This window comes from Manacus candei, unplaced genomic scaffold (genome assembly GCF_025592945.1).
Source record: "Manacus candei isolate 608988 ecotype Guabito, Panama unplaced genomic scaffold, ASM2559294v1 h1tg000005l, whole genome shotgun sequence".
In the NCBI taxonomy this organism is placed as follows: domain Eukaryota; kingdom Metazoa; phylum Chordata; class Aves; order Passeriformes; family Pipridae; genus Manacus; species Manacus candei.
In genome coordinates this window covers 9,579,518-9,594,786 of record NW_026138053.1, presented here as the reverse complement: position 1 = coordinate 9,594,786, position 15,269 = coordinate 9,579,518, and the positions used below count along the sequence as shown (strand labels likewise).

At 40.2% G+C, this 15,269-nt stretch overlaps 1 protein-coding gene across 2 annotated transcripts in view; it reads right to left on the bottom strand.

Moving 5' to 3' along the window:
* Nucleotides 1-15,269, bottom strand: part of CACHD1 (cache domain containing 1) — a 93,669-nt gene that overhangs the window by 59,764 nt on the left and 18,636 nt on the right. For both annotated transcript variants that reach the window (XM_051797855.1, XM_051797862.1), the window contains exon 2: nucleotides 2,302-2,364. In XM_051797855.1, coding sequence (XP_051653815.1) covers nucleotides 2,302-2,364 — 63 coding nt within the window. The remainder of the gene's footprint in view (nucleotides 1-2,301; nucleotides 2,365-15,269) is intronic.

Here is a 15,269-nt window from a genome sequence, read left to right as displayed (position 1 = left end):
CTGGAGTTTTTCACTTTCTCAACAAATTGAAAGTCATTATTTACACAGTTTGGTATTAAAAAAAACACCACCCCCACAATAATCCACTGGTCTGCCAGAAAAGATCCCAGCTGACATAAATCCATAATTAATTGCCTTTGGGTATCAGTTGCTAAGAAAATGTTAATGAATTACAAAAACAGGAATGAGAGGCAGGGGATTTCATTTGCTTACATTTGTTTGCCTTCGCTCAAGACGATCCTGTTCCATGTCCTACTCTCACTCATAAAACTCCAGTTATATTGCTGGTGATTCATTAGGGCTAAAAGATCTGGTTATTAATGAAACAGAAGTGCTCAATTATTCCTCTATCCATTTCACTGCTGAGCTTTTAACCACAGTAATTGTGCTTCACCAGGGCCTCATTTTTCTCCTCTGACAGCTCCGAATCCATCACACAACCTCCAGTGTTTAGACAGCTATTTATATCTACTTAGGCTGAATACAGACATCTGCACTGGGGAACAAGCAGAGTCTTTTGCTAAGTGGAGAATCGATAGTTGGGACTTCAAAGAAGTTTTAATCCAGTTTCTTGGTTTCCCAAAAACACTTTTGGCTTTCAAAAGCCATCTGATACGTATAATCCAGCCCACATGGCCCTTCTGCGGCGCTCAGACCACCCAGAACTACTCCAGAAAAATGCTGCCCTACACGACACAAAGCCAGGAAACCCTTCCTTAAAGATGTCAGGATGGTTTGGGATTTAAACTTTTAAAGTCAGGTGACAATTACAATCTCATGGTCCCTTTGTATGCTGGCACCCACCTGGGCATGATTACAGGGAAGCCAAAGCCAGAGGGCAACAGAGCTGGGGAAGGGTCTGGAGCACCAGGAGCGGCTGAGGGAGCTGGGGGGGCTCAGCCTGGAGAAAAGAGGCTCAGGAAGGACCTTCTGGCTCTCTGCCACTCCCTGACAGGAGAGTGGAGCCAGGTGGGGTCAGGCTCTGCTCCCAGGGAACAAGGGAGAGGATGAGAGGAAACAGCCTCAACTTGTATCAGTGGACATTTAGATTGGATATTTGGGAAAATTCCTTCCTTGAAAGGGCTTCCCAGCCCTGGTACAGCTGCCCTGGGCAGTGGTGGAGTCCCCATCCCTGGAGAGATTTAAAAGCCATGTGGATGTGGCACTTGGGGACGTGGGTCAGTGGTGGCCTTGGCAGTGCTGGGGGAATGGTTGGACTTGATGACCTTAAAGGTCTTTTCCAACCTAACCCACCCTCACAATCCCATTTGAATCAGCTCTGCTTTGACTTTTCCTTGGTAAAAGTATTTAAAAAGACTGGAAATTTCACCATTTACAATAAGCACAACTTAGAGTGTAATTTTTTTCTATTTTACATGACCAGTTTTAGTGCCCATGAACATGCCATGCACTGCTCTTGGAAACCAGCAACACCCCTCATGCACAATCGGGCTGTCTGCACTGCTGAGGAGTAATTCCCTTTTCCCTGGGGAAAGCCCCACTCTGAGGCACTTTTGTTTTTACTGAACATTAAAACTGGTGTGATAGGGGTCCAGGAGGGTCAGGTTACTTGCTGAAGGTTGTGTAAGTGAGTCTAGGCTTAAACTGGAAGGAAAAGCTGGGTTTTTGTTCCAGGGCAGCAGCCACCTCTTTGACCAAAACCCATCGCCTTTACCACAAGGGATGCACTTGTGAACATAATTAGTACCTCAGTTTCCTGAAGCCTATAAGATGATCTATTTATCTTTTTTTAAATGGATCCAAAATTAATTTTAAAAATACACACATGTATTAAAATGCAAGCAGGCCTGTGCTGAGATGTATTATCTCAATGTTAAACTGAAGAGTTCAATGCTCAAGTGTGTACTCATAAGCCCTCACAAAATTAAAAAGCCCCACAACCACAATTGTTATGCACAAGGCTGTAGCTGTCCCATATTTCCAAAAAGCAATCGCCATCATTTCCACATTCACAGTGACATTAGTGGTTTTGCTCTGAATTACATCAATCTTAAAAGAGACAATTTCAACATGAAAGCCTGTCAATTAATGGGAGATACTACATGAGGGTCCTTTTGATTCCAAGGGACAGCCCCACAAAAAACAGATGGAAAACCTTTTCATGGCAATTCAAAACTCTCAAATGCATCATCAGCCCATACAGGCCATCTCCATTTATATTTATTCCATTGGTTGTTATCTGATGTGCTGGATGTTAGGGATTGCAGGCAAAACTGCAATCCCTAAGCTGACTCTGCCTTGGTGACACAGTGAGAGTTGGGAAGGGACTTTTGGACTCACCTGTTGAACTTCACTTTCTCCATTTGATATTTTCTCTGTGTACACAAAGGAGTTGAATATCCTCTGCAAGAAAAACCAGAAAGGATGTGTAAGAGACTTTTTGTTATAAATGCCACATTAAACAAGCTCCAAAAGGCAAATGAGGGAGGAAATCAGGTCAGAGAAGGACCTAGGGAGTCTCCAATGCCAGGTTTACCCAAGGGGAATCATGTCCGTCTGTATCTGTGGATCTGCATTGGTTTTGAAGGCAAGCGCATAACAGGGTTTTTCCAAAACATCCATTTAATTATCAGACTGACATAAGGTGCTAAAAACAATATCACAAAGCTACTGTTGTGCAAACTATGACCCTTCTCTTGCTGAATATTTAACCCAAGACAACTATTTTTAAAAGTACTTGTTTCCAACTAACACAAGAGGCTGTGAGCCAAATTTAGACATATTTGGTATCTGGAAAAAAGGAAAATGAGACCCAATTTTGAATATAACCAGATCAACCTCACTAATGGCAAAAATGGATGCATCAGAAGATAGAAGTGAGAGCTGTTTCCTCCCCTGGGGAAGCTCCCCATCAGTTCCCAGAGGGACAGGAGTGCTTCCACAGGTGACAGCCACACTGCCATCTCTGTTTACTTTGCACTGGTTATGTGGAGAAAAAAACACTCAACATCTTGTTAATAGTCAGCTTCCAGACTGAAAAATAAGATTGGAATCCCTGAAAAGTTTGCATGATACACCTAAGTTTCTCTTGCAAGATTTCTCATTTCCAAGGGCAGCTTGGGCTATCCCCACTGGTAAACATACAATGTCCCTAAAATATTCCTTTGCCATCTGTCTTAATAGCTGCAACATACAGTAGAGTTTTCAGAGAACAGTATCTTGCAAAACAACAATAGTGCTGGTTATTCACTATCAATAAATGCAACAGTAATATCCTGAGGTTATTTAGGCTGTGAGACATTTCTCTACCAGACTCAAGGGGAGCTGGGATTTCACTGATGGAATGGATTATTAGTGTTAAGTCAAACACATGACATCACATCTGGCGGAGGACAGTGATTCATAAAGGCCCTGTTGAGTCTCTCCCTTAGCTGTGAAATCATCACTGCTCCATGACTCCAAGAGGTTTTTTTGAAGCAGGTTCAGCTGATTTCCTCCTACTAAAGCTATAACTGGCCAAACCAGCCTGGAAAATCCTTTGGTGTGCTCTGCTCCCACTTACCATCATCACTTTCCCTTTATCCCTCTCCCTCCTGTGGACTTGAGGAATTCCAAAAATTTGAGCTCTTAATTCTGAAGAAGCCTTTGGAAGGGCAGCAATAAATCTCCTTGGTTTACAAGTCTCAGAGAGCCAAGAAGGGGGGGCAGGGGAGGAAAAAAAGGCATCTACTCTTAGTACATTGAGACTTCCTCTTCATCCAGACCTTTGTTTAAAGTTCTGCTTGGGCACTTTAACTACAAACATGTTGGCTTTTTTTTTTCTCCCTCATGAGATGAAAAGATAATTTAAACATCAGAAGAAAATACATTAAAGCATGTCATTTTGATGCAAAATGTTTTAAATGAATTGAATTTTTCTCTCCATGCAGCATTTAAATCTCCAGACATCAAAAGGAATGAGGAGGAAATAGACTGTCAGCTACTGAGAATGGAGCTTTCTGTCCTCAACACAAAGCTGACCCTTCCTCCACCCCTTTCACACGTAGCTGTGTTTATGAACTTGCAAAATCATGCCAGAGAACATTATATAAGAGTCCCAGTGCCAGCAGGAATTTATTTGGCCACTGGACTAAGGTTTTTAACCTATTTGTGCTTGATTTTGAATTCAACTAATATATTTTAAACAATGCAGTATCTTCTATTTTTTTTAATTAAAAGCACTGTGCATGTCGGGGGACGGGACGGGACAGGAGACTCTTGGTTAAAGTGCCAGCACAGATAATGAGTAAACCAACAGTTAAAATTAATTAAGGATTTGGAATCCACCCAAACGTGATCTGTCGCCCATTGAGGTCCCCGAGCTCAGCCCTGCCTGGGTACAGTCCCTACTCAGGATATCTGCTCCCTACTCAAGAATTCCAATGCAGAATTACACCCAAAACAAAAAATACCTCCCTGTTGTATTTAAGCAATTTCACCAAGGTAAAAAGTGATGTAACTTTAAGCAGAAAATCAGTGGCAACCTCAGCTGAAGCAACTTCACAGACCCAAAAGTCAGCTCCACAAACTTACAACAGTCTAAATATTTAGATCTTGCCCGTTGCATTTACGCAGCCCATTAGCATCTTCATTCTCCCCACCCCTCGTTGTTTAATTGGCTCTGCTGAGCAGATGGCAGCAAGATCAGCTCCCTCCAGCAGAACAATTCCACACGTGTTTAATGAGATGCTTCCCAGGATTATTTGCCATAACCCATCACCACTCGCTCTCTCAATGCAGAAAGGCTGCAACCACTGTGCTGGCTCAGCATCCAGCCTTTCCCACTAAGCTAGTGCTCCACCAGACACGGAGCCACCCCCATCCCCACCATCACTCCCAACATCTCATCACACACCACCTCAAACCCTGAACAACATTTTACTTTATTTTTTTCATTTCCCCCCTCATTTTTTTATCAACAACATTTTTAAGCTTATTATAACTTTACAAATATTCTTTTTAAAATATTCAAACACTGGAGAGAAATAACACTTGTCTCCTGGCTGTACCTGTCACCTGCAGCTTTATATCAGGTTTAAACTCAGTGGTGCTGGCAGGGGCTGAGCACAAAGCCCTGCACCATCCCCAGGGCCTCTGTGCCTCTGGCAACACCTGAATATTTGCTGGGCACATCATTCCTGCTCTTAATCCTCCCCTTCCCTCATTCAACACTTGTGTTTAGCTACACAAACAGAAGCCTAAAAAGAGAAAATCATGGTATCTGCAGGGACTGCCACAGGATTCCTGGTGATCCATGACAGCTCCAGGACACACAGAGGAGAGCCAAGCTGTGTCCCTGTGAGCCTGCAGGGGATGATCACAGCCTGCATGGAGTCCTGAGAAAGCAGGGGGTTTGTTTTACAAACACACATTGCCAACATTTGCTTTCCTAAGCTCCTTAATTACTTCTCTGAGTCAAAGCACTTGCAACTTCCTAGAAAATATTCTTCTGTGGTACCTCGATATCCCCTTCAATGACTGTAATTGCTCTTGGTGCCACCAGCCTCAATTTTAGCTTTTACAAGACAAATATTTGGTAAGTGAGATACATCAGGAAGCAATGAGAGGATCCAAGGGCAGGGGGCTGGGACAGGGAAGATTTGGTCCATCAGGGTCTAATGCCTTGCACAGGTGGGGTCTGACAGTGATGGATGGGCCCAGCACCCAAACCCACATCTCCCGGTAGAATGGAGTCAGGTTTCCCAGCCAGCCAGAGATAAGGGGGTAGCTCAGGCTTAGCTTTGTGGTGTCCCAAAACAAGGCTTAAGAGACTTTTATTCATCATCTGAAGCTGAAGGCAACTCAGTTTGAGATCTGGGAGATGATTCTAAACCAAGCTTAGTGTAAAAAGTAAAATATTAAATGGCTTGCTCCCTCAGTTGCTTGAGATTAAAATTAACTCAGCAGCAAAGAACTGCAGTGAGAAAACACTTCAAAAAGCTCCACTTTGCCTGTCAGCACAGCATCAAAACAAACAGAAAAAGCCACCAGCCCCAAATCTCCAAGGTCCCCAACAAAAAACAAGTGCCAACTGCTCTGCAGAGCAGTCAACCATTTGCACATCACTTTATTTGCCAGATGAGATATGAATCCATCTCCTCATCGACAAAAATAACATTTTTAGAGACAAAGTGAACCAGGAAAAACAAATCCAGGATTAGCAAAATAGCCACTGAGCTGTAAATATGTCAAAGCTGCTTTACCATCTATACTACAAGAGATTTAAAAAAGAAAAAAAAACATCTTTCAGCAGGTTTAGGGCATAGATTTCTGTTACCTGTCATATTTAGGTAATGACAGGATGAAAAAAAAACAATAATATTTAAAAAGTTATACAGAAGTGCAGTAGCAAAATATACATGTGTAAAATACAGCATTAGCTCAGCAGGGCTGGGATCTTTCTTAAACTTCAGGCAGCTCCTAACCAGGGTCTGTTTCCTATTTGAAAGGTTAATGTTTTCAAAAGTGGTGAGCAAACAAATATCCAACAAATCCTTTCTCTGATGAAACTCACCGAGTGGGATTGTTTTCAGGGAAACCTGTGGCTTCTGTCTGGAGTTTATTTTTGCAGTGTCTGAAGCCATATCGTGTTATGTTTTGTTACCATTTCCTAAAACCAAGAAACATTAAATAGTGGGTTCCCAGGAGATCGAGGACATGCTTCATGTTTTTCTCCAAGAATTTACACTATCCATGTAAGAAACTGAAGTAAATTGGAGGAAAACATAGTGAAAGGCAAACTCAGTGGGATGAGCACAAAAGGAATATTCCAACACCACACTGCAAATGCCTTTCTCTTCCTGTGGGTTTCAAAAAAGAACATGTTTTCAGAAAGGATTTAACTAATCAATGCTTTTTTCTTTAGATTATTTGTCAAGCAGCAACAGATAACTGTATCAGAGGCAGACGAGGAGAAATGCGATGCCAGGCTCCCAGGCTGAGCTCAGGTCAGTGCTTTCAAAGGGGTCAGGCACCACGTGCAGCAGCTTCCATTAAAAAATGAGGAAATGCCAAAACTCATACAGCTTATATTTCTGCTGTCCTGGCCCAGTTCCTCTCCTGGCATCTTCATTGTGCTGGGAGAAGATCTCCAGTCACTGCTAATGGGCAAAGTTGGGCTGTGCTCAGTTATCCACATTGTGGGAGTGTTGTTAAACCACACCATCGTTTGAAAGCCTCTTTTGGCAGCTTCATTTAGGTGATTCTGCTCATTTTACATATAAAATTTACACAAGATTACTTGGAATGTGGAAAAAAATCAATTGTGAGAAAAAGCAGAGACATCAGACACAACTTTTCCATAAACAGAGCACAGAATCTGTTGGCACTCAGGACATAGACATTTGTAGAGATGTATCTCCACATGCTCATACACACCTTTATGGGTGCACACATTCCCCAATATTTAAGGTTTTAAGCAGGAAAACACCATCTTTCTTCCCAATTTTTATCTTAATGGAGATTGTTTACCAACTCCCTATTTTATGACTCAAGTTGCCATCACCTTCAGCCACATGCAGCACTGGAAGATGTTTTGTGCATCACAGAGGACAACAGAAGAACTGGGATTCAGGTTTAATCTTAATTTTCATGGTAAAAAACATCACATTTGGCATTTGTATATAGACTGTGGGAGGTAAAAGCCTTTGGGATCATTTCACGACTCAGAAGGGGAGATGATAAATAGGTGTGACACTGCTTGAAAAGGAGCAAAGTAGAGCACAATTCTTATAAACTTGTTCCCTTGGAAAACTTCAGGCATTTGCAAAGAGACAAAACTATGGAAAACTGAGTAACTGCCAAAAATGCAATCAAGAACCGGCAGGTTTTTTTGTCTTCTTTTTTCAAGGGTCCAGAGAAGAGGAAGGGAAAAAAAGCGAGAGGGGAAAATACCCCAAGAAAATTAGTTCCACATGGTAAAAAGATTATTCATTTAGCCAATGTAACTTGACTAAGGTTATTCACATGACAATGTATATGGCAGCATTTCAGAAAAAAAAGAAAGTCATGCTACCCAACATTAAAATACAAAGCAGATGGGCTTCTCAATGGAATTGGATTTTTTCTCCCTACACTTACTCCTCATTCCAACCTCTAGGATGTGAAACGTAAAATATTTATATGGGTTATTTCAGGTTGAGAATTCTTTGATTACTGAACTGTTTTCATGTCACTGCATCTTGTTGTTTTCCCTTTAAAGAGAACAGAAATCTGAGCATTTATTGGGAGAATTCTCGGTTTCATTTTTCTGGTTTGCTTTCAAGCTCATGACTAAAAAGGGAGAAACATTTAAGCAGCAGCCCAAGACCTGTAAATAGATGCAATCCTGGAGTGAGAAGGCCTTGATACCATTTCAGTGTAAATTCCTGTGCTTGTCCAATTTGGTCATGAATTCAGTATGCAAGTATGCAGGACAAACAGGGATCAATTTATCCAGCTAGGATTGTGTAATTTTACAGTCAAGTCAAAAAACAAAACCCAAAACATAAAGGGACACACACACACACACACACTAATTTTACTTCCTGATCAGTTTAACACAACCAAGGCAGAAGGTGATGGGTTTTATTTGGAGAAACACAGGAACACTGAGGCTGGACTGAGATAAAGAGATCTTGAATCAGAAAAAACAATATCCAAGAAGACAATCTTAAATACAGGGATTTGTAGATCATAAATCACAACACTAAACGTCTGTGCATAAAATGAATGGGCTGATGGTAATGTAATCACAGAACTGTTTTCTTTAAATGTCCAAGAGGATCATTTTTCAGGATCTCTCAGCAGGAACCATCAACATACACACGATAAATACCCCATCAGCCTTCCCTACAAGCACTGCAGCAGCACTTCAGAGCAGGAGCTGTCTCACAGTGCACCTACTGACACCAAAGTCTAAAGCTTTAACACACAGTTTGCAGGTGTTTCCACCAAGACACACACACTTTTATCAGAGAAAATAATAGATGAGTAGTAACCTGAAAAAGAGTGTCGGGACATAATTACCTTCCTGTGTGAGTCAGTGTCTGTAATAAAAAGTACAAGGTTACTCTCCTATGACAGTATTTGTATTAATAAGTAGAAGAGTTTTAAGGTCACTTGTTTACATACCTTATTTGCATTATTTTTCTTTGATATAATCCCCACACTTCCTTTTCCAAGCAGAAGGAAGTGGGAGCAACTCTGTGTGCACTCCTAAATTCTTATGAGGTTTAATTTCTTAATTGAATTTTAAACGAAGTTAAAAAAATAAACTCCAGAAGATAAACACTTTGCATTAATTATTTTAATCATTCCCTCCAACCTGGATATGAAGTTATTTTCAAATAACTGTTACATCTCAAACTGACCCAAGGCTTAAAATGATCCAGAAATAACAAGAGAAGTGTCCTGGCTGAGCAGAGCTTGAGGACCTCAGGATGTCCTGTCCCACCTCTGCCACTCTCCAATTCCCTGAGGACGCGATGCCAGTGCCAGAGCTGTGACCCCACATTTAAGCAGCGGGTCAATCACCAATCCCTTAGAAAAGCTGAGAAGAGTCAGTTTAATCTGCACTCTTCTTGACCTTGAAATGTGAAATCCCCTGGGAGTCTCTGTGAGCTTTAGGAAACAGCATTTTGTTATACTTCAGTGCTAATGAAAAGAGAACTACCCCTCAAGCAGCGCTGGAAATAGGATATATTTCCCCTTGCTACCAAACCAGGGGTGGAACGAACTCAGGGAGTGAGGACACCAATGGATAAGCTTCTCCCTGTGATGTTCCATGAGCCAGAAGTCCACCTGACACCACCAACACCAACAAACATATCTCCAGCACAACCAAACACTGCATCCTGGAGCCCAAAAAGTAACGTAAGGATGCAAAGTAGCAAATAATTAAGGCAATAATCTCCATAAGAGATCCACCTTTGGCTCCTGCTGAAGGAAGTCACTTGGTCCCCAGGAATATTCTTCCCTGGCCCTTTCAGGGAGCTGTAGTCCAGCATGAGTCACCCCTGGTCAAACACTCAACTGGGAGCTGGGTGATTAACTGCTCTTCCTCATGTTTAACTTGTTATCTCAGGAGGCAGGAGGAGGTAGGGCAGCCCCAGAAAACAAATGTAATCTTTTGGAATGAGCAGAGTCATTAGATGTTATCAGTTTGTAAAAAAAAAAAATAATTTAAAGATTTGAGACTAGAGGAAGCTCATGAATTGAATTCCTGCAGCACTTCAAAGCAATTTGTGCTTGAATGCCAGCATTTATTCTTCTAATTAAAAAAGGAAAAAAAGCAAGACATCATTTACATGAAAGAGGAGCAAGTAAAAAAACCAAAAAGCAACCAACAACCGAAACTCTCACAAAACCTCCAGTGTTAATCAAGCACAGAGTAGATTCCAACCCCAAAAAGGGAGAGAAAGCTCCAGATTTAATGAGGGAAGGCGCTGAAGAGGAGCAGAACTCGCCTCAGTGCTTTTTGCAGCACTCGTGCCAAGCCATCGCACAGGAATTTTAAATCCAGCCTTCAGGAGCAAAAAATCATCAGATGTTGGGCAAAGCAGGATCCTTTATCTTGCCCCTCATTGTTTTACAAACTGCAGAGCCAAGGGGGGGGGCTCTGAGGTCCTTGCATGTGAGATGAGATGGTCCCACCAAGGCGGCTGCTGGGACGGAGAGGGCTCGGGCCCTGCTTGTTCTCTTGCCACAGCAGCAACTTTGGCATAAATCATATTTCAAGGAAAGGTGATTAAATAGCATTAAAGTCTTGTGAAAAAAATCACAAAACAGAATTTCTAATCGCTGCTCTAATTATTTGAATATTAGCTACTTTTTTTGTCTTCTTAAATAAATATAATAAATACACACCATTGAAACAAGTATCATTCACTATCACTGAATAAACAGCCAAGAGTATTTCCTAACTAGTTAAAGACAAAGATTCCAACCTTCTAAAAATTAGCTTTGCTGAAATTATTATAAATATATTTATCTTTCAAGCACTGAGTGGCAAGAAATTAGACTGAACTCTAATTAAAAATCAGAGTATGTGCTCTTTCTGATGAGCTGCTGATTAACAACACTGACTGATTTCTGTGACTGGAAATGCTTGCCTCAAATTAGCAGCTGAAATTTGAAAGAATTCCTCTCAAAAAATGTTTAAAGGCATATCACCTGTCTGAAGGTGACACCTCATGTTACAATGCAGGGGTTTTTCAGTGTCCTTGGCCACCGGAAAAGCTTTTTCCACCTAATTCAATGTAAGAGAAACTCTTGGCCATGTGGCCAAATTCCTGTGGCTTCCCATTCAAGCCATACATCCTCAGAGTCACTGCAGGAAGAGTGTTCTTCTGGGGTTATCCCACATCTCCCACTACTTAATCTCGAGTTTTTAAGAGAGAAATGCACCACGTCCAGCCCCAGCAGACCTGCACTAACTACCATGTGGTAGCACCTATTATAAGAAGCCTTTGCAAAATATACTCAGTACAGAAGGTTAATCATTTGATGAGAAAATCAAAAACATCCACACATAAAGGAAAGGAATTTATACTAGAGGGAACCAGCTTTTCAGGGGAAAAAAACCAAAACAAAACAGGAAATTGATAATGGTAGTTTTAACTCCTTTCCTCCTGTGATGTCATTGACAGTTGGGTGGTACCCACTAAGAAGATCAAAAAGGACTCCTGCACACACATTGTTAAAATTCAAACAGTGACAGATGCAATTACTATTTTTCATTCCTTCTATAAATACTATTACAAGCTGTTTTTTCACAAAATATTGACAAACTATGAAGCAAACTCCACTGCTCCTGGTAAATGAACACAATTAAACCAATTTCTGTTTCAAAACAAAGAGAATTATTTGACTTCTTTTTTCATCTCGAGTCGTGTTTAACTTTGTCTAAATAAAGTATTTTGGAACCTCTGGGGAAAAGGCTGCTCCTTTACTCAAAATAAACCTCTGCTGTGATTTCCTTCAAAAGATCCCACTTGGATGAACTCTCTTATTTAAAAAGCTCTTGTGCTGATCATGTGTAGTGTCATCTTCATTAAAAATAATCAAGAGTCTCTAGGCACATATTTGCACTGGAAATTAGAAATTCGATGTTTCATAGTATTTCAAGGTTTCCTACCATCCATTCAGTGCACATAAAATATGGATCAGTCAAAGCAGTTTTCAAATTAAAAAATCATTTGGTGCACGATTCCAACAGGACCGAGTGGCAAAGCTGCAATGGAATTAAGGATTTAAGGCTGTGTAGAGACCACCTCCAGCTCCACAACTCAATAAATTCCCTTTCTTTGGCTTTTCTCTGCAATTATCTGTGTGTTGCACGTCCCTCTGAATACGTGGAAACGACCCCATAATCCACTTTGGGATCAGGATTAGCGAGTTCAAGCACCAAGGAGAAATAAAGGCATTAATGTAGAATTGAAGGAGATTAATGCTACTCAGGGAATAAATATTCCTGTTGTCTCACACAGTTACTACTACACTGGTGTCAGTATTTGACTGTCAGGGAGTGAAGGGGGGAAAAAAAAGACTTACAGGGCAGAAAATTGTTTATTATGCTGATACTGATAATTGATCTTAACAAATTAATGAATAAATTTTAACTTTAATAAATTGCTGATACCCACCAATTAACTTAAACTCTCTGTTTCAGCATGAAATCTGTATTTTAATTTCCAAAAGCTTTTCATGTGTGTTTTCACTACATGGTTTTTGCTATAGGAGCCCTGAGAACTGAGAGACTTACACTGAAAATAGCTCCTGTCTCACCTCCCCAGCTGGATTTTTATTCTTCCTATGTCTTTTCACTCCTAACAAGGACACAAAGACAAGGTTCCAAAATCAAAAGCATCAGGCAATATAAAAGTTCAAAAGATCCCAAAAAGTGATGTTCATCCTCAAACAGAGACAAAGCACCATAAGACAAAGTAAGAGCATGAATTTCGGGGGTAGGAAGAAGTCACAGAATGTCGAATTTCTCAAAACTAAGTTCTGAAAGTTCTGAGAGCCCTTTTTTCATGCAGGGCAAAGCCCTTTCTCCAGTGTCTCATAGCACATTAAATCAGGGTTATAAATAATACGATGAGCTCCTGTTTCTCTCTGTGCTTGCAAATTGAATAATAAGTGGCAATACAAGAATAAGAAGCAGCTGCTGTATCTTGCTGTATATAAGTAAAAGTGGGAAGAACTGAAATCAAATTTGAAGTAAAAATTAAGTACAAATCATGATGTGGCAATTAGAACAATACCACTAAGTATGAAGTAACTACTGCCACCAGTTCACACTGTTTTTTTCACATTTCCAGGTGCCACCCCTGCCCTTGTGACACCCCTTGTCCCCATGTGCCAGACATGGCTCCCTCCTGCTCCTTCCTCCACTGCACTCCCACTCTTATTCACAATGTGAAGTTTCCAGTCTGAGCATTATCTAATGAAAACATAAGTTATCCAGTCAAAAAATGTGTGTTCTGCTCCACATGTTCAGAATTACGAGGAGGAGACCTCTGCATCATCCTACAAAAACGTGGAATGCCAACCAAATCCTCCCCAAACATGCAGCATAAACCAGGTCAGCCATGTATCATCAAAGATAAATGAGAATTACTGAACTTTACAGCAGTTTAGGAAGGTATTTTAACTGATAAACATAGCAATCACTAATTGCTTATATTAATTTGGTATTTTTTCATATATTTGCATCCCGTTTCCACTATCGTTGATATAAAAGTGGTTTGAAAAGTGATTTGAAAGAAGGAAGGGCACAGAGGTTTTCTTCAAAGCATGATAATCAGAGCAAAACCTTTTCAAAGTCTAGAATGCATTGATAGGACAAAATTTAACAATTAAAAGGAGCCAGAATTTCTTGTTTCATTACATTGGTAAAACAGAGAATGAAGCGTTCAACGGAGAATGAAGCGTTTCCAGATGGAGTCCTAGTTTGGTTTGGTTTGTCAGCTCTACAGGGTTTTGAAAAGTTTAGGTGCTTGATCTTAGAGTGCCAACAACTCAAAGATCCCTTTTCCCAAACCAAAATTAAATATGCACCCTCCTACTACCCTCTCTAATCACATCACTCAACACAATCCTCCCTGCTCAGCCCCAAAAAAGTTATCAGCAAAATTTCTGGTTTAGTTTTTCTTGTATAAAATGCACCTCCTTCAAAGCAATGAAAAAAAGATGCTGTAACACTGACCTCTTGCATCTTTCATTTTTATTTTTGAAGATATTCTTCACAAATCATCTTTCAGTTGAATAGTTAAAAAGGTAATTCCAGCTGTAATACCTGTCTCCTACTCTAATCTGTTATTTTATCAGTGATCCTCTCACTTAAATAACCAAAAAAGAGCAGGAGACTCCCAAAATAGAGCTATAAAATGCATAAAGAATAAAAGAAAGTGGGGGAAAGAAGGTTTCTGAATTGGATTTGTAAGAGTTCCTTGTCAAAAGAGTGGACAAAATAAGCAGCTTCAGTAATAATATAATTATCACATAATATTATATATGATAATATATAATATTATCATTCAATAATACAGTGACAGTGGTATTTTAAGTTTACAACTTACAAAGTTACTTTAAGAGTTTGGCATGTCCAGTTCAAGCACTGAAACAAGCCTGAAAGATGGAAGAAAACAAACCAAACCCAAACAAAACAACAAAACCCAAGCAAAACAAAAAAACCCAACCCTGAAAGATTCAACTGCTGACAAAGCCCTAATGAAAACATACATTTGGGTTATAAAAACCCAAAGAGTTCTGAGTATTTATTCCATGTTTCGAAGGAGAGAAGGCACTGAAGGATGAATTCTTTGAGACTGCACACAATGATCACCATCTTTAAAACCGGCAAGTTTTAAAACACCATTTTTCTTTACCTCAATTTAAGACAAACACCCTTACTAAACAGTTATTGTACTGCCTGTTCTGAAGATAAACAGGAAAAAAGTGCCAAAAAAAATTTTTCCATATTTCCTGCCTGCTAAACATTTTCCATATAAAGTACTTAAGAGAATAAATGCATTTTCAGCAGGGCTCTGGCAACAGCATCTATTCCAGAACTGCCATGAATTTCAAAATTAGAATTAAATTACTGCTTCTAGACACCTTGCTATTATTTTTTGCTTTCAGGTGGACTTCATTTAATCTCAGATAAAAGAGATTTGTTACAAGAAAGGGACAGCCTGTAGGGCTGTCACAGCTGCACAGGAACACTCCACCCTCTGCCTCCCACGCACACCAGTAAACTGACTTTATTTTATTTCAGCATCTCAAAA